Source organism: Oreochromis aureus, linkage group 2 (genome assembly GCF_013358895.1).
Source record: "Oreochromis aureus strain Israel breed Guangdong linkage group 2, ZZ_aureus, whole genome shotgun sequence".
Lineage (NCBI taxonomy): Eukaryota > Metazoa > Chordata > Actinopteri > Cichliformes > Cichlidae > Oreochromis > Oreochromis aureus.
The window spans coordinates 6,494,362-6,514,011 of NC_052943.1; the positions used below are offsets into that span (position 1 = coordinate 6,494,362).

The 19,650-nt window shown below is 39.1% G+C and overlaps 1 protein-coding gene across 2 annotated transcripts; it reads right to left on the reverse strand.

The window, feature by feature from the left end:
- Nucleotides 1-219: 219 nt before the first annotated feature.
- On the reverse strand, nt 220-19,227 carry adrb2a (adrenoceptor beta 2, surface a). Of its 2 annotated transcripts, none has more exons than XM_039616213.1 (2): nt 19,149-19,227; nt 220-5,036 (listed from the first exon to the last, which is right to left on the reverse strand). In XM_039616213.1, the coding sequence occupies exon 2, from the start codon at nt 5,034-5,036 to the stop codon at nt 3,777-3,779; it is 1,260 nt and encodes a 419-aa protein (XP_039472147.1). In that variant the 5' UTR covers nt 19,149-19,227; the 3' UTR covers nt 220-3,776. The 2 variants fall into 2 exon arrangements, with proteins under 2 accessions (XP_039472147.1, XP_031589195.1); XM_031733335.2 differs by lacking the exon at nt 19,149-19,227 and adding an exon at nt 5,341-5,556.
- Between the last annotated feature and the right edge of the window lie 423 nt (nt 19,228-19,650).

A 19,650-nucleotide genomic window follows, 5' to 3' on the forward strand; every position in this document is an offset into this window, starting at 1 on the left:
CTTGGAGCACTAGGCAGACATGCTGTTTAAAAAGGAAAGTGGAAAGATTTTAATTGTATCCCGATGTCCTTCCTGTCCATCATTCCAGATCACATTTTGATAGTTTTCCCATACTAAAATAGACTTAACTGCAGTTAAGCCTTCGTGCCTGACGTATCCTTTACGTGTGCACTTTAATGTGTATAAAGGAAACGCACATGAGGACATTGAGTGCAACATGTAAATAATTTATTTCCATACAAATGTTACATCACATATATACATATTTTTGTAATAAATATCACAAGACACCACATATTGTAACAGCCTCCGATACCTTAACAAACAGTGACAAGAACTTGTGCGAAGTTAGCTTGCAAACATTTAGTAAACATTTAGTAAGCTGAGTGACAGCTTATTCACCCCGGCCACGAGAGGAAAAAAAAAGAAGTATTTCACATACTTTTTTATATGACGGCTTAAGCAATATTTAACATTTGTAAAAATTCACATTTACACATGTCATTTTCTCTGAATGCTTCACACTGAACAGCATCTGTGCTGAGATGCTACAGTCTTTATTTTGAGCTGCAAACAGGAAGAAGAACTTCCATGGAAATATTATGGTACAATTGAAAAGGCAAAACTGTTTAAAGTTCATGAACTCCAATGTCTATTTGGTTATTCGAAATCTCTACAAATACTTCCTGAAAGTAAATGAAAGTCCTATACAGTGCTGCTTTTAGGATGGTGAATAGTTTAATTAAAATCATGACTAAGTTCTTCTCATGGGCAAAACTGACTTTTATTCAATCTGAACAACTGTGGTTCTGTTAGAAAAGCACTGGTTTTACCCCACCGAGACTTGTATCATATTTAACCTGGTACTCCAAGATATTGATTGCCGTACAAAAAAATATATGTGTGAAATGTGCATGTCACTTTGTAACATAACCTCTAAGACTTCTCTGTAACCCTGAATCTGTTTTAAAAATATATTTCTTTCTGTGTGTACCCACACTAAAATCGCTTATCTTCTGCGAGACACTGGTGGGAGAACTAAATGTGGACTGCAAGCATCCGTAGGCAAGGTATGTGGTTAGAAACCATCAGCTGTGCTTTGCTTGGAATGTTATACTGTCAGCTATTCATTCAGGACTCATTGCACATAACAGTGTCGTGTCCTCCAGCAACAACGGGAGGTGAAGCCATGCATTGCATCCCTTATTATACAGCCTTATTGATGAAACAGTAACCATGAGTAACTCTGAGACAGCTGAGGTGCAAGGAGAGTCCACTGCCAGGAGAGAGCAGTGTGGATATATAGTTCACAATCTACAGCACTTGGGCTCAAACTGATCAATTTTAAAGGAAATGGCACAGAAGTCCACAAACACCTCACTACAAATGTGAAGCTGGCATGCAAGAGATCATTGGTGCATTACTCCTAAAATTACACGTGTTTAAGCTGCAGACCTTTTAAACCAGCAGAGACTCAGCTATTTGCATCTTAATAAAAGCAACATAGAAAATGGTCTAGAGGCTTTGACCGTTTTGTGCTTTGCGTAGACTGTACAGTGAAAATGTTGGGAAAATGCAGACCAACATGTCTTATGACACCCAACCCCTGCATTTACTTTGCTGTAAATCTGTTAAAAAGAAAAACAGATAATGAGCTCGACATCCTGGAAAGCTTGTTTTTTCACATGGCAAACAGTGACGTATGAGGATACCATATTTACGTCTATTCCTAAGGTCTGCAGCAGCAGCACCGCTGATCGGACATAGCAATACAGTACATGGAGATTCCTCTGAGAGAACAAAGTTCACAGTTTTTACAGCATCAGCAGACCTGCACCGGCAATGCTACATGCACTTTAACACAGGTCACTAACACCGATTTAGACTTGCAGAGAATCCCTGGTCCCCCTTCTGCCACATTTAGCATGCTGATCAAGACATACTAGAGACCGCCAAACTGACTGGGGAAAGGGGTTCTGTCTGTAGGCACACCTTCATTACTTCTCTTAAGACTAATGATCTTGCACACCGTTTACTGTAAGTCACAAAAAAAAAAAAATTCTGTTCCCATGAGTATCTGATCTCATGTTAAATTGCCCCTTCGGATTTTATTCTAACCTGCATTGTTTATTAGAGAATTAATGTCAGAAAGTGGAACAGCTAAGGCACTGTTCTATGGACTCCTGAGTGTCTTATCCAAAGGTTTTCTGATTTTCAACTGATTTTACAACGGCGGAGGCACCTGTGAGAGAGCCATGACAGCGGTGCGCTACTCAGGGCTGTTTTCTTTTTCTTCCTCTCATCTATCTTTATTAGCCTGAATATTCACCACCGCCACATCTTGGGTGTGGAACTTTGTTATCGCTTGGCTATTTTGACACACTGTTTATTATTACGTGTGGTTTGTACCCTTGTGCCATGACTAAGGAAATGGCTTCTCTGGTTTCAGTAAACAGTGTACATGCTGAAACAGAGCAACCACAGATTTTAATAAATAAATAGGGCTTGTGCAACAAAGGGCGCTACTGTAACTGTTGCATAGAAGGAAAGGGAAAGATGAATAGTTTTTCTTACACTTACGTAATGGCCATAATGTACTGAGTCACATGTAGCACATAAGTCGGCCACTTAACAGAATGCAAGAAGTGATGGGTTCTGACTGTGCAATAGCAAACTTTAAAATGTGCACTTTTGAATTTATGTTAATAACAGCTGCAAGCTTCAAAGGTCAACACTCAGGATTAACCGCATTATCTGTAATGGCATCCACTTTGCACCGAAAGATTACATATATCTTTTGACCTGACAGCGGAATCTGGCTTAGACAGCATATACTGTACATGCTTGCAAGTTTTGACCACCCTCACTTTGACCTAGGTTTCATCAGTAACTCATAGATTACTGTGAAGCTTCATATCTCTAGTGCTATCCGCCCGCAATGGAAACTCAAATGCAAGAGACTGTAATACACTATAGAAGGGAACAGGGCCTCGTAACATTGCTGAGGAGTGAAACAGAGCGACTGAGACAGGTTTTGCCACACCTGCTTTGGATCATTTTTCAGATTTGGACAATCGTTAAAGAAAAAAAGAGCAAAGTAAAGGATGCCAGATTATAGTCTCGGTCAATTTGGAATGTGTTTCTTGAAGCAAAGCATCGAAGAGGTATTACGTTTAACCCTTCACCTTCAATCGTTCTCTGATTACTTTGCTCTTTGTGCCAAATTGGCACGTTCGGATGAAATTTACAACCTCCGACTGCTTCTCCTTTGAAATTCTGAAACATTTTATGCTAATAAAAACTGTGGGATCTTTCTCCAGCACAAAGATAAACAACATGGCTACAAATTCAGTTGAAGCCAGACAATTAGCAGTCATACAATCCACAGGCCATTTAGTAGAGTAAATAAACTGCTGAGATGCTGCCCTACTTTAACTCCTGCGGACAGTGACTTAATGTGACAGATGGTCGGCTAAGATGCAAATATTGAAAAGGTATGATGAGGTAGATGTGAAAATTAAAAAAAAAAAAATGCAAGAAACGCACACAAAAGGGAAATGTGAGAGACCTACAGTTTTGTGTCACTGTGTTTGAAGAGGAAAAGTGACACTTTACTCAGCTGAACAGCTGAGTTATTGTTTCTTTAAAGTCTCCAGAGACTCTGTCAGTCATTTTTGACTGGCCTTACCTTCATCAGCCATTTAAAAAAAAAGTTTACAATAGCAATGTAAACATATCTGGATTTCCTTGTTGACAGAAGTCTCAGTGCTTCAAGTTTATAGGACAGTCGTTATACTCGTTACAGTCATTATGTCTTTGCTGCAATTCCCGTTGGGGTCCACTGCTCTGTCCACAACACTGCAGACCCCTGCTCCTTTCCCCAGAAACCCTTCAGTGGGGTCACTCTCTTCTGAGTTACCTTTACTCCTCCCCTGCTGCTCACTCTGCCAACTGTGCCTGCTATAGATGTATCCATTCACAGGTCCAGGGTTGCTGAGGCGGTTCCTCTTCATGCACAGGATTTCCTTGAATGCATACCAGAATTCAGGGCTCCGACAGTAAATAAGTGGGTTGAAGGCAGAGTTTGCGTAACCTATCCAGTTAAGTACCATAAAGGTGATCGGGCTGTTCACAGCCCATATAGCCTCCACCACGTTTAGCACGAAGAAGGGCAGCCAGCACAGAGTAAAGGTCCCCATGATGATGCCCAGAGTCTTCAGAGCTTTGTGTTCCCGAAGGCAAAACTTTGCCTTTTTAAGGCCACGCCCATTATTGGCCTCCAGAGAATTAGTGTTGCTGATGTCGCTGTTATGAAAACGTCCAACGCTTTTGTCAATCTTTTTTAGTTGGTGCCTCGCCTCCTGGAAAACTCGACTGTAGACAAAAATCATGATGACCAAAGGGATGTAGAAGGAGATGATAGAGGAAGTGATGGCATAAGCCTGGTTGGTGTGGAATTCGCAGCAATCGGTTTGGTTTATACACTTTTTAGCTTCATCATTATCAGCAGTCCACCACATCATGTGGATGGGCAGGTAAGATATCAGTGCAGCAATCACCCAGACCAGCACCACCACAAAGCGAGCTTTGCACTTGGTCAACATTGACTGGTAGCGGAAGGGAGAAGTAATGGCCAAATAACGGTCTATGGCGATGACACAGAGGGTCTCAATGCTTGCAGTCACGCAGAGCACATCAGTGGCAGTCCAGAAGTCACACCAGAAATGACCAAAGTACCACGTATTATTAGAGATAATTTTACAGGCACCGAAAGGAATCACAATCAGACCCATGACCAGGTCGGCACAGGCAAGCGATGTGATGAAACAGTTGGTGACATTCTGGAGACGCTGAAAGCGGGCAATTGCCGTTATGACCAGGATGTTGCCAAAGACAATAGTCAAAACTAATAAGGACATGACCATGCCCAGCAGGATCATTACAGGGGCACTGAAACCTTCATCAGTCCCAGTTGAATTCGATGACGAGTTCATCGCAGTCATATTGGTGTACTCTGAGTTGGTTGTACTTCCCATCTGAAGAGAACACATATGAACAAAACACACACACACACAAACACACACACACACACACACACACACACACACACACAAACAAAAGGAGTGAATTTTACAAATTACGTTTTTTTTTAATTCTGCCTAATTACAACAAAAGAAAATGAAAAAAAATGCATGCACTTAAATCTAGCACTAACAAAAAAGAAAAAGGAGACCAAAGCTTACCGCACAAAACCCACATACATAAACTCAGTATATCCAGTTAGTTTCAAGCAAGCTTTAAAACATGCTAAACAAGCCAGACAAAAGCAGAAGTACAAACCTCCACAGGTAGCAGTCGTGTTTCCTGGCTCCCATACAAAGTAAAATGTCACTGTTTAGGTAGTTCCCACAAAGCAGTGAGTATCACATGTCCCAGCTACTTTCTGCTTTACTTGATCTACGCGTGTCTCACTCACTCAGTCCCTCAGCTGAGCAGTGTTTCTTCTAATGTGTCTCCCAGGCTATTTGTCAGAGCCCTTATAGCATGCAGTGATGACATCATGGTCAGTGCTGAGCCAATCAGACAGCCAGCCTGCGGAGGGTGCAGAGAGCTCTCAAGAGTTTGAACACGCTGTCCCTACAGTGGTGTTTGCAGGGCTGCATGAGACAAAAACTGCAAACAAAGTAAAGGACTCCTTAGATTGATCTTTTTTTTTATAGTGTGAAATTAGTTTTAGAAGGTCTACATTGTGCTTAAAATTAGACTCTACTTAAAGTTTGGCACTGCAAAACTACTTGGAGGTGGGGGTGGGGGGGGGGTAATGTGTAATAGCTGCTTTACAGATCTTACTCATTGCTCATATTTCATATTGAAAACAGGCTCAGCTTTCTGCTTTACCTTTTTATGTTTTAATGTCAAAGTAATGTTTTAAAACTATGTATATTTTTTTCTGACCTATTTTACTTGTTGAACTTAAATACTGCCCGCATACTTAAATGTATATTACAGCCCGTTTAGTTTTTGTAACCACAGAATGAAAACACTTAGATTTACATAATGCTACAAGTACAGATGTCTAAAAGTCAAACTAGGGAAGAGTCCCTCATAATTTTAGTCTAGGACTGCACCACTAGTGTGGCCAGTTTGACAGGGACAAGCTGTCACGCTATACCTTATCAAGATACAAAAATGTTTTCAGGATTCAGGACAAATTTGCATTTATATATTAAAAGTAGCTCTGTGCAAATCATAAAAAAACTGGGATGTTTGTTTGTTTTGTTTTTTTTAATATATGTATCTTAAATACTATTTAAATTTTGATGCAGAGAACTTTGTTATCTGTGTTTCAGCCAAACCGTGGCTGATAAGAAAGCTACAGAGCACCTGAACCACAGTACGTTTGTTTGGGTTTGTGACCTGGTTGTGCAACAACTGAGTAAGCAGGATGTTTTACCACAGTTACTTTCAGTGTGTATAGCTTTTTTTTTTTTAAATCTTTGAGCATGGAAATAATTTTTTTATATTTGTTTATGTGTTTGTTTTTTATGAACAGCAACTTTATTTCTTATTTAAATAAACATTCCAATGTTCTGATCAAGTTGATCCCACGTTTTAGTTAATTAGCGGCCACAAGATGCAATTTGTTCCCATGTTTTTGTACATTTACATTATATTACACAAGTTAAAAGGCAAACAGTGAAATCTTCTGAGCTAGATAAATAACATTTTCATTGTTTAGGCATCTTAACAATAACTTCATACTTATACATTGTAGTGTCTATGTAAAAGACACTCGAATATACTAATACAGGTTAGTCTGTTTTTCATCTACAACAATTTGCATTTGGTTGTTTTGTTGGACGTCCCCGTCATTCTACATGGATACTTGAAAAGCCTAACATAGAGGGAAACACACCTCCTGCCCTTTCATGTATATACATGGAAAGCCTGAGGCAGGGAAAGTAGTAAAAGCAGCTAACACGATAACAGTGATTACACTGTAAACACAGACTTCACTTGCTTGTTTCAGCTAACATACGAAGACTCTGAAAAGTGTGCTAGCAGGTGTAACAGATGTACAAACAAACAAAGCGGTAGTTTTCAAGTGGTTGAGCCATACGAATGGAATTGTGTCTTCAACATACACCGGTTAGTCTCCACACTGAAGCACCTGACAGTTGAAGTGAATGACACTGATCAGTAAAATGCAATGTTGTGCTAGGGCCTGGCACTTATGTTAATTTGAAGCGTGCTACCAAAGGTTACCACTACATTACAATACCACTTGTCAAAATCAGTGACCACTAGCCTGACAGCGTGCCACGCCACACTGCAAAAACTGCTTAGAAGCACGTGCCGCTTAAGAACCTTCTCTGAGAGCCCCATGCAATGACCCTGCCCAACAGTGGACTTCTCGTTTACATTTTGTGGCAGATAAGCAAAATAGCTAACAAAGATTTGTTAAAGATGATTTAATGGTAGAATCAGTTTTCACCAATAGTGACAAATTGCAAACTCGAGTGTAGACTGCAATAGCACGTGATAGCACTAATGTTTTAGATAGTGACTGAATTTTGGTCAAGACTGGCAACGTCCAGTCCGAGTGCTTTCCAAATGGCTTCTGCTGCTTCTGCTTCAGCTTGCTGATGCTGCGAATCTTGATGATGGTGATCGACACAGAAACCATTAGAGTAAATGAAGTGTGATAATTGACAGCCTGCTTGTACTCATGAGACCGAGAGGAAGTAGTAATGGTAGACAAGGTAAAATGGCTTAAATACCACATCACATATGAGCTTTGCCAATGGCATTCTCAAGCCTAACCAACGGGAGATCAGTGATGAGTGAAGTGATTTTAGTGACAGTACTGTGGAATGGAGTTATGTGTGGAACACACTGTTAACCAGGTTCAGATGACTGTACATTTTGATGAAAATTAGGCTGCTCTATTATCAGCATCACAGCAGTGAAAATGAGCTACAGCTTGTGCTTTTGTCATTTTTGAGCTACTGGTCCAACATTTCAAATCCCAGGTCGAGGTAAGTGTGTCTCAGTTATCTGTGGGTGCTTTCAAGTGTGTACAGGTCCACGCTAAGCTTACAAAGGGAAGTGATGATAGTTTCCAGAGCTCTGATCTTCAAAGAATGCAGACGCCAAAGGCACTGTACTTCCTCTGTGCACTTCCAAGGGAGCTTTGACAAATGCCTATATGACTGATGACGCAAGAGCAAATCCAACCACTCAATCCATATGCGCAAATCCAATTTTCAGCATTTACACAGACATCTCAGTACTTATTTATACAAATATGATTTTCTATGTCCCACTTTTTAAACAAAAACGGGTCAGAGACATGCTGCATACTGCTTGTAACCATGGTGCCTTCTGACTAATTTGAACTTTGTTGCTCACAGTAAACGTTCCAGGCAAAATGTCAGTAACTAGCTACTGGGTGAATTACTCGAAAATGTTCCATAGGCACTCATAGGAAGACTTAAATTGATTTGGTGACCTTTTGTCTCATTACATATGTTGCTTATATGACAACTTCTCTTGGCAGATTTCCATGAAAACCAGTAGTCATATTCCCAAAATTCATTTAGATGTTTTAATGACCTTTTAATCTATTTCCTTTTACTACTGTGAGGATTAAACTTCCACATGCGCCCCAAAAAGAGGAAAAATGTAAACATGCATTGCTCTGAAATCAAAAGTCCACTCCTTGGGCTTTCCCACTGGATCAGCAGGTAAAAATAGTGCCATGAAATACCCCCAGCTCCATCCATTCGCTTCCGCTTATCCTTTCCAGGGTCGCGGGGGGCGCTGGAGCCTATCCCAGCTATCATAGGGCGAGAGGCGGGGTACACCCTGGACAGGTCGCCAGTCTGTCACAGGGCCAACACACAGGGACAGACAACCATTCACACTCATATTCACACCTAGTGACAATTTGGATTATCCAATTAACCTATCCCCTCAAACTGCATGTCTTTGGACGGTGGGAGGAAGCCAGAGTACCCGGAGGGAACCCACGCAAACACGGTGAGAACATGCAAACTCCACACAGAAAGACCCCGGCCTGATGGTGGAATTGAACTCAGGACCTTCTTGCTGTGCGGCAACAGTGCTAACCACCGTGCCACCGTGCTGCCTACCCATGTGTTTACTCATTTGATTTTAGTAACCCCCATAGTCTTATCTCTTGCACAACATGCATGACAAACCCACCATGCTTAGCCTCTAAAGATAAGTCAGTATATTATCAGCACCTTCCAACAGTTAGATTGTAAGTTATAATGTACAGCATAGGCATCAAATGCTTTTTTCTCCTTCATGTATTACTTTGAGGAGCTTTTCTATTTTGCTTTTAATGCAGAAAAAAGATTTTTAAATAATATCAAGACAGCTTTTTATTGGATGATCAGCTTTAGCGTTGTCTGAGAATGCTGGATTTAGACCTTGAGCTCGTTTGTAATTGTAGGCCTATGTGGACAACTAAGTGAAACACAGTACATATTAAACTTCACATTGATTTAGTTTAAATATGCAGTACAATAACCTACACTAATTGTAAATGAAATTTCTGTTCTGTGTTCTGTTTTGGAAAGCTTGTTCCAGTGTTGGATTAATCACAACTGGTTTCCTCAGTCTGTGACATCTGTTTTCCTGTATCCTGTCACTCCCAGGCAGAACCGGTTCACATTTGGGTCCTGTCTGCACTTAGATGTTGTGCACTGCTCTATTTAGTCAAACACTGTCACATTAAAAGTGTCTTATCTCTTTACCATCTCCTCTACAATTCCTACTTCTCTTTATTGAAGTTGTGATGCTGACCTGATGGCCCAACAAGTTACTCAATGCAACACCTGTTACAGTGTCATATTTTACTGTGTGTACAGAATTTTAAAACCCGCAAAATGTGTGAGAATTCAGTTTGTTCCACCTGCACCTGCATTTTACCGTCACAATTTGACAGTTTCCAGCGGCCCACTTGAATTCTAATGCTAATATCTAAGGGTAAGGTAAACTAGAGACGGGAAGTCTTTCTTCACCTGGCAGAGGAATTGCCAGTCTCACGGGAGTCACTGTTTTCTCTGCCTCATTGATTGCAAACATACAAAGAGAAGGGCGAATTAGACTCTTGTTTGAGGAGGTTAAAGGCCAAATACTGTGGTGACCTAGTGACCTATCGGTTTACTGAAACATGCTGTTAGAAAAAAGGCAGTCTGCAGCAAGACTTACAACAGGATTAATAGTATAAATTAGGTATTTAAGGTTAAGCCAAATTATTACCTTTACTTAAGACTTTGGGAAGAATGGGATTGGGAACTTTAATCCAACTTTCCTTAGAAAGCACGAGTGATTCTACCTTTAAATATGTAATATGAATACATATTTTTTTAAAAATCTATATTTATTTATTTATAAAGATAATCAGTTTTCAGCTAGTTTAATAAAATAAAATATATTCCAAGAGGAATATATATATATATATATATATTTATATATATTCTAAGATCATGGTGCCATTTTAGTCATGAAACTTAATAGAAAGATAAATAATTGAACAGTGGCATTTTTTCCCAATTATTTTGACAGATATGGATTAGAGGCAACTGAGGTCCAATCATGTGGTTTCCAGTAATATTATTATTATGGTGGCCCAGAGAGGTCAAATGCACTCCACTTTAAGAAAAAAACCTGCAAACAGAAAAATCTCGCAGAACAAAGCACACAAAGCACAACGGAAGTTGAACATCTAAAGAAAATAAAAAACAAAATAGAATAATAATAAAACACAAGTGTTTTTTGGGAGACCATAACGTGATGAGGAAGTGACAAGCTAACAGTAAAAGGCTGATAGCAGACATGTATCTACAGTGGTATATGGATCATGTGATTAGAACACACATCACCTTGCATATTTTTCTGCCTCAAAACACCAACAAATCTGTATTTTAAGCATGTCTCAGTGCAGGCCTTTGCATGTTTTGGTTTCTGTCACTTCTGCAGCATTTCCGTCACGTTACTGTGTCCCCAGAAACACTTCTGTTGTGTTTTCTGAGATTGTTTTTCTACTTTGATTGTGTCATATTAAACTTCAGCTGTGTTTTGTGTTGTTTTGCAGAGTTTCTCTAGTCTATTTACTAGTTTTTTATTAATGCAGTGCCACCGCAATATTAGTGACCTGTGTGAATTTTTTTTAATCCCAAGTATTCACACCTAAGTGTTAAGTCCCTAGCTTCTTTTTTTCTCTCTCTTTCATGCACTGTATTCTTTGCTCTTCTAATATATTGTTGTATGAAATAATGGACCTCTTGGAATGTTTCAGAACAGTTTGTGTCCATTTGCTTTACTAATGTAAGAACTTTTATATTTCCAACAGTGTACAAATTTGCTTACTGAGACTAGTGGGAATAGGGCTGACCCATGGAATCACAGTCCTTTTGTTCTTCCAATGTCCACAATGATTAATGTGTGAATAAACAGGCTGGAGGCAGATTTCTTTCTCTTTGCCACTTAAGGAAGCAACTTTTCTGTACCACCTTCAAACTTCTCTCACAGTGATTAATTGTAGAAAACATTCAACTTTTAACTCTTTCCATACCAAGTGTGAAAGAGATGTGGGCTACTGAAATACCTCTGGTTTTGTTTCTCACTGTAAATCTGGCAGATCTCCCACTTATATAAATAGCTGTAGCCTGGTATGCCACAATTTATGAGAATATTGACAAGATGTGTATACTTAGAAAGACTAAGGGAGATGGGGACAAAGCATACCAACAGTGATATTATCTTTATATCCTGGGGAAAAAACTAATAAAGATAAAGGCTTTCCATTCCTTTGCAGTCTGTAAACGACAAACTGTTGAATGGAATCACATAACACAAACTCAATAATGTATCACTCATTTATCACTCTGTTAGAATGTACCACCCATCTGTCTGACTCTGGCGCACACACGCACAAACACACACATGCAAAGGCCTGTATTGGTATTTTTGGTAGCGTATGAGGTATGGTATGAGTTAAGATGCCACCATCAAGCAGCCCCTCCCCCTGACACTCTACTGTTTACAGCCTTAGATTATTAAAACTGGATGCCAGCAGGCCACAACAATGCCAGGCAAAGTGACAACTGAGAAAGCCACATTTAAATTGAAGTCGAGCGATTTCATAACACCTTTGCACATGACTCGCCATCATCTTCTGATGCCACTTCTGTGTGTGTGTGTGTGTGTGTGCCTGTCTTTGTGTGTCATGCAGTAGGAAACATTAGACTGCATTTGTGCTTTTGGCTGGTAATATGAAAACCTGTGTGAGCCTAGAGGAGATCTGCAGAAACATTTTCATACACATCAAGTTAGCTCTTTGTCACAATGATGGGGGCTGCTTCTTTGTCAGCAAGATATACTGAATCCGAGGCCTGTGTATCACCAGGGCTCGCTATCAGAATCAGCCATGCAGAGTTCATCTTGGAGCTGCATGTGGGACAATGTCACCAAGATACTAAAACCTACTGACCTAAAACCTATCTGAAGTCTGCCTTGCGTGCCTCCGTTGTGAAAGGAACATTTAGTTCATGGTGCTTTGTTTTGCCACTATGTTTGAATGCATTCACAGTACACTAAGTTATTCCAGTGTTCTACTTTTCTGTTCAATTCAATTCAATTTTATTTATATAGTGCCAAATCACAACAACAGTCGCCTCAAGGTGCTTCATATTGTTTTCTGGAAACAAGAAACAAATAAAACAATAAATGAAAAAAGGAATCTGTTCTTTTTCAGAATGAATACAATGTACCTGTACCATTTTGCATTTCCATTTTGTATTGTTTTATCCATTGAATATCTATTGAAGGTTATACCTGACTTAATGATAAATTAACAAAAATAAATAAAGATCATTATGTATTTTTGAGGAACCTTTGAAGTCTTTTTTTTCCCTAGTGATTTACGCGGCCCCTGGATCATTGAAACAGTGTGTTGAGTTTTGGGATGATTTGCTTTGTTCTATAGAATTTGAGTTTCATTCTGTTTAAAGATGAGATTTTTTTTTGAGCTCCATAGACTTCTGTTTAGATTCTACTTTTCTAACCCCTCTGAGCTTTCTTATCTATATTAGTAGTTCGTGGTTTCTTGTTTGATTATGTTATTTGCCTTTCATGTCCTATTCTTGTCTCTGCGTCTTGTCCTCAGTGTCACCTGTAGTATTAACTCTTGTCTTCTTTAATTCTGTCAAGTTCATATGTCTTAGTACTGGTAAAACTTCCTGTTTTATTTTGATATTCCAGCATCTCGTGTGTTGTCTTCAGTTTTGCCTCCCCTCCCCTTGCCTTGTTAGTTTGATTCTGTTCACCTGTATCTTGCTTTGCCCAGCTGTTTCCTCTCTCTCTTAGTCCTAAGTTTCCCTCTGGTTTTCATTGCATTCTCCCTCTTGGTTAATCCTCCCTGGCAGTATAGTATCCGTGTTAATATGCAGATTTGGTTTCTCCTTTTTTTTGGCCTGCTTTATTTTTTAATTAGGTTTTGTTTAACAAAACAGCTTTTTAGTTTACCCCTGTTGTTTCCAAGTCCTGCATTGCATCCCACTCTGCCAGCCACACAGCCAGCCTTGACAGCGGTATCCTATATAACTTTGCACAATAGCCGCACACTCCAGGCAACTCACTTATTTCATTCAAAGAGAAATGTGTCAAAAGAAGCCTGATATTCATAACAAACATGACATTAAAAGAACGGGAAACTCTGTAATAGCATTAAAACATCTTTAGAGTAACGTGTCTGTCATTACTAATAATGAAATCACTGAAAAGGATAAGAAAAGATTGCCCATAAAAGATATTTAAGGTGTAATAAAATCTCATCTGTTAAGGAAAAAGCAAACATCTGTTTAACCCGTTCAACATCATTCCATCCATACCCTCTTATCTCTGCGGGCCATGAGGTGCTGGAACACATCCCAGAGATAGACAACCACTCAAACTCACATTCACACCTCCAAGCACTACATGGTCAAACCAATTAACCCTAAACCTGCGTTTTTTTCAGTACTGGGAGGAATGCTCAGTGCCTTGAAAAAACTGGAGAAAATACTGTACAGACTCCACACAAACTCTTCCAGCACCCTGGTTGAAGGCTTCTTGTGTTAACAGATAAATCCAGCTGCAGTAGTGGGAGATTTGGACATGCAAACACAGCTGTTGTGGACTAGCCACAGTGCTATGTATACTGAAACTGCTCATTTTAAGAACATCCATCAAATCTAAATTCGATTTGCTAATCAGATTTAAGATGTTGCACTAAAACAGTTCATAGATAACTTAATCTTCACATTCCAACCTCCGAAAGCCAAAATATGTATATCAAAAGACAGCATGCCAACAGCAGTCAATAAAAATGACTATGGGGGTCCGAATAACAATGACTCCCAATAAGGAGAACAATTTTGTTATGAGTTTGGCTTTTAAACGGCATTGTCTCTTCTCTGCTGCTTTGCTTTCTTTATTAGATTTATGCTGTTTTATGATATGTGCTCTTAGTTTAGTCTCCACAAATCCAAATGGGCAGAAAATTATTCATTAAAATTTGTTTAGAGCTTGACTTTAGTAACAGAGGCTAGCCAGATGATGGGAAAGTATTTACTTCCTTCTTGTATTTACTGTTGGATGGTGACAGTGTTAAAATATATTTTGCATAGGAAGACATAATAGAAAACACACAGAGATGTCATGCACACATGTTACATTGTTGATGGGAAAGCTACACCTTCCTCTTGAGAGGTGAAACACACACACATGCACAAACTGATAAACTGATAAACAGATGTACCCACAGGGTCTGCACAAAGACACTACAGTGTATGCATTTCTTTCCTTGTTGGTATTGCAGACATTTTCAGTAATGTTAATTGAAAAACTTAATTTCCAGCAAGAAGAATATTACTATAAGGCATCTGAGGGGGTCTGATTGATCAGCTGTCACTAATGAAAGGTTCGCCAATACGGGACTGTTTGCACTCCTGTCTGGCAATTAAATAAAATTAATGAAAAAAACAGGACTAGATTTGTTTTTGTTTTTTTTCTTCATTCAAAAATTTAAAGCTCACTCCACTGGTACAGATTAAGGTCAGTCCTAATGTTTCCTGCCATCTTTAAGGGGATTTCCTGATTACTAAATATGCTGCCGATACCGTACTTTGCTGTCACTGCACACTTTACACTACAAAGCGGCAAAAGTTTTTGACGCCATCATAAACAAAAAGGGAAAAAAACCCATCACAGGTTATTTATGGAATCTGCTTCTTAAAAAACACAAGCACATGTTCTGTGACCTTTCTTTTTTCTGACCATCTGCCCTAACCAAAACATTGAATTACATAACAGTCCTTTGTAAATAATGCACAGGTGAATGCCTCAGACTAGTGACTGAGAACATAAAAATACATGGCAATCAAATACAAAAATTCTTCTTAAAACCAAATTCTCTGGAATAAATTGGTTTTTTTTGCATGAAGAGACATCATTTTACTCAAAACTAGCAATTGAACACAATCACTACACCAGGAAGTACTTATTTTTTCTAGGTGAAAACTCAAACAAGGGCTAACACTGACAAAAAATAAGCATTTGCTCACTTGGCAATTTGTATTACACAATTACCACGCAACGTGATGACCGGTCATGTTCAGTCTCGGTTTTCTGTGTGTGGTCAGAATATTCCATGTGGGTAAAGGCTGTATGCATTCAAGTAATGTGATGCAAGAAAAAAAAGTGCTGTTGTCACAACACATCTGCTTTTGCTGTTTGAACATCTTACATTGTTTATTCAGCAAATTTGAGTGAGAATGCCATCTTGGTATTGTTTTTGCAGAGCTAGCTGTGCTTTACGATGGCAAATTAGATGTTCGATGCTCTGATAAAGGTAAACAGGCTACTTCCTCGCTCAGTGTAGCCATGAGAAAGAATCAGACGTTCCTGACCAGCTGATATGCATGAGCATGTACACATTGTAGGCCAAAATCCTCTTACAGCCTTTGAGGATGTTGTACAGACTGCATATAGAAGATGTTAAAAGATGGTTTGTGAAGTCCTATTTTAAAACCTGAATTTTAGCTTGTTTGCCATCCCCATCTTGGATTGCAGCCAGAAGTAACCAAATTTGGAAGTGATGATGGAGTGCGATATTATTAGCTCCGTAGACTGTATAGGCGCACTGCTCAGTTACAGATACCTGCTAAATAGTACTACATAATATACAAACAAAACTGCAGAACAGAACATCACTCACTAAACACCGGCTTCTTGGACATGTTGTTAGTGCAATTCACCACATCAATCAATTAACCTTTCCAAAAGGCACAAAAGGTCCAGTTCGGTGACTCAGATGTGCAGAGGTGAAGCTTTCCAGACAGCTGCCGGCTACAGCTGCCTGTACTGGAATCCATGTATCTCATCCTGTAGTTAGGTTAAGGCCGGGAGGGGGGATTTAGCTAGAAAGAACAAAAACCTGCTTGTGTACCAGGCTCCAAACATGCAAATTATCCAATCTCAAGTGGCCACTTGAAGAACTGCAGTTTTTGGCTTTTCCCAGATGGCTTAATTTCTGTGCTCGTAAGATTGCCCCATGGGATACTGTAGAGCAGCCAGTAAATCTGGTCTCACTTCATCTATTCTGGCATGGTAATATAATTGATATAAATGTAACTTATCTGCACTTCCCAAAGATGAACCTCTGTTATCTAGGCCCAAGACGGATGGGGCAAGCTTGCAGGATGAAGCTAATTTGGAGCTATTATCACTGTAATGACTGTATGGCACAAAACCAGGCCTACAGTTGTACAAAATCACAGGTTGAAGTAGAGAGAGAGTTCGTCCATTGCATTTTTTAACTTAAAGTGCAGCTGCACTGCTGATAAATTTATGCTACCGGTTACATTGCTTTTTAATTTCCTTGTCAGCTTACTTGTCTGTCTTAAATAAGACATCTGTATCTTCACGTGCCATCATTTAATGTCTGGCAGATTGCTGCAAATAAGATAACAGACACACAGATTCCAACACATACACAGATTTAGATAAAAGAAAGTTGGTGAGTTTATTTTTTCAGTCACCTGACCCAAAAAAGACAGTCTGGACCACAGTGGTAGATGCAGGACTTTTAAAAGTGATGCTTTATAAGTGGCATACAAGCTGATGGCCACCACTGTCAAAATATTCAGGTCAGACCATTTTGTCACTGAGGTTTCAGCCAACATTAAGGGCAAAACTGATGAAATTGTGATACTTCTGTAAAAATGTCAAGACAAAGGCAAGGACAGTAAAAGTTGTATATCACCTGTGACCCAGTTCATGATGAAAAAGACAAAAGGAGAAGATAAATCTTACAAGCATAGTAGAAAGCAGGGAAACGTCTGTGCACTTAAAGTGGTTCTGTGTTACCTCATTTTGAAAATGATACACTATTACTATATCATAAATAAAAAAATGCAAAAAACTAACTGTGAATAGCTTGTGTATTTCACAAGATGAAAGCAGTACTTTCAAAATTAATTAACCAATTATTTTGCATTATTAATTATTTTACTGTTTGTTAAAAGTCCAAAAGTACTGCCTGAAGTTTAATAAACAATCACGTTTTTAATGATTATTATTATAAAGTGTTGCAAACAGATAACCAGTATTTACAGTAAACATTCATGTTACCATGCCGACACACTCAGTGTAAACATACGCTCACCGGCCAGTTCATCAGGTACACGTGGACAGTATTGCGTTGGACTCTGCAACATGTTGGAAACCTTGCTCAGAGATTCTGGTCCATGTTAACATTACAGTATTACTCAGTTGCTGCATTTTTATCAGCTCCACCATATCCCAAAGGTGCTCTGTTGGTTTGAGATCCAGTGATGGTGTTTTTTTTCAAGGTGTCACTGACATCCATCAGAAGACGGGTACACTCGGTCAAAAAGGGATGACCGTAGTCAGCAACAATACTCAGGTAGGCTGTGGCATTTAATGTGGCGTGCTGCTTCAAGAGTTGATAAGCTATGTATTCAGAGATAGTCTTCTGTATACCTTGTTTGTAACCATTCTTTACTTGAGTTACTGTTGACCTCCTATAAGTTAGAACCAGGCTGATTCTCCTCTGACCTCTGACATCAAAAAGTCATTTTTGCCCAGAGAACTGCCACTCACTGGATATTTTCTCTTTTTCAGACCGCACTCTGTAAAATCTAGAGATGGTTGTGTGTGTGGGAAAATCCCAGTAGATCAGTATTTTTTTTAATACTCAGACCAGCACATCTGACACCAACAACCATGTCACATTTAAAGTCACTTAAATCCCCTTTTCTTCCCCATTCTGTTCCTTGATTTGAACTTCAGCAGGTCCTTTTGACCATTTCTGCCTGTGTAAATGCACTGAGCTACTTCCATATAATTGGCTGATAAGACATTTGTGATAATGAGCGGAAGTGTAGCCAGAGTGTCTGCTAGTACAGATAGAAATGAGATAATTATCATTAGCTGAGAATGGTGGAGATGTCCTTAATCTTTTCAGTTACACCATTCGTATCTGGCATGGTGGTATCATAAACCAAAATCGTTTAAAATTTAACCCAGTGGATACAGAACACTTTGCATTGCATAAGATAACTGAAACATTACAGATAGTGCAAACATCAGCCACAGACTCACCATGCAGGCTTACTGTTCATGAAAATGTAAACTAAATCAAATGCAATGCAATTAGCAAAGAAGGGAGCTTCTTCTTTAAGCAGACAAGTACACACAGTGTTCATGCTTGTAAGTGCTGCTACTCATACCAAAACATGGCGTGTTGAGCTGCTAAGGTAAAATCATATAGATCATTATAGCCTTTATGTTTGTTAGTCATCATTTGTAATCCTAGATTTAATTTTTCCTTTAACCCTCATGTTATGTTCTCTCTTATAACTACTTAAGCAACAACACCTTTTTGTGGAAAGTAACTTACTTTATTAAAGATGTTGTGGAAGGGCACAGGCATATCAATGCACACATCTCTACTTTATAACAGAAAGTAGTACCAGTAAACAATATATTGCTTTTACTAAATACATAACACCTCATATTAAAGTTCAGTGTAGTGTACAGTGTGATCTTACCAATGACAGTATCTTCACTTTTTTGTTATCATGCCTGGTAAAGCAGACTCTAGTATTGATTTCTTCTCTCAAAAAGAAAACAGTACTTGAACATTTCTTCTTTCTAAAGGGTAAGAAAGGAAGTATTGACTGCTAATCTTAGCTTGGTAAACCATACCAGAGGGAGGTGTCCTTTCTGCATTACCTTCACTTCTGGTTCCTCTTTTCTGCTGCCAGAAAACACAGCACTCAACACTTATCAGAGGAAGAAGCAAATTTAAGTTGCATAACCAATGAAGACAAACGAATGAGGCCAGTGACCTCCTGCTATATCTCGGCTGGTGTCAGTCAGCCGTGTTTTGCTGAACATTGTGAAACTAAATTCAAAAGTTGGTTAGGTTATAAATAACACAGTGTGTATGAGTTTTTTGATGAGATTTTTATTGGGAATAAAGAGCATTCCCCAAACATCATCCAGATAGGCATTTATTAAACTGAGCCTGAATGTTTAATTCATTAATGT

What these genes read in the sequence shown, in the direction of transcription:
- adrb2a (XM_039616213.1), bottom strand. Translation starts at nt 5,036, where the DNA reads ATGGGAAGTACAACCAACTCAGAGTACACCAATATGACTGCGATGAAC.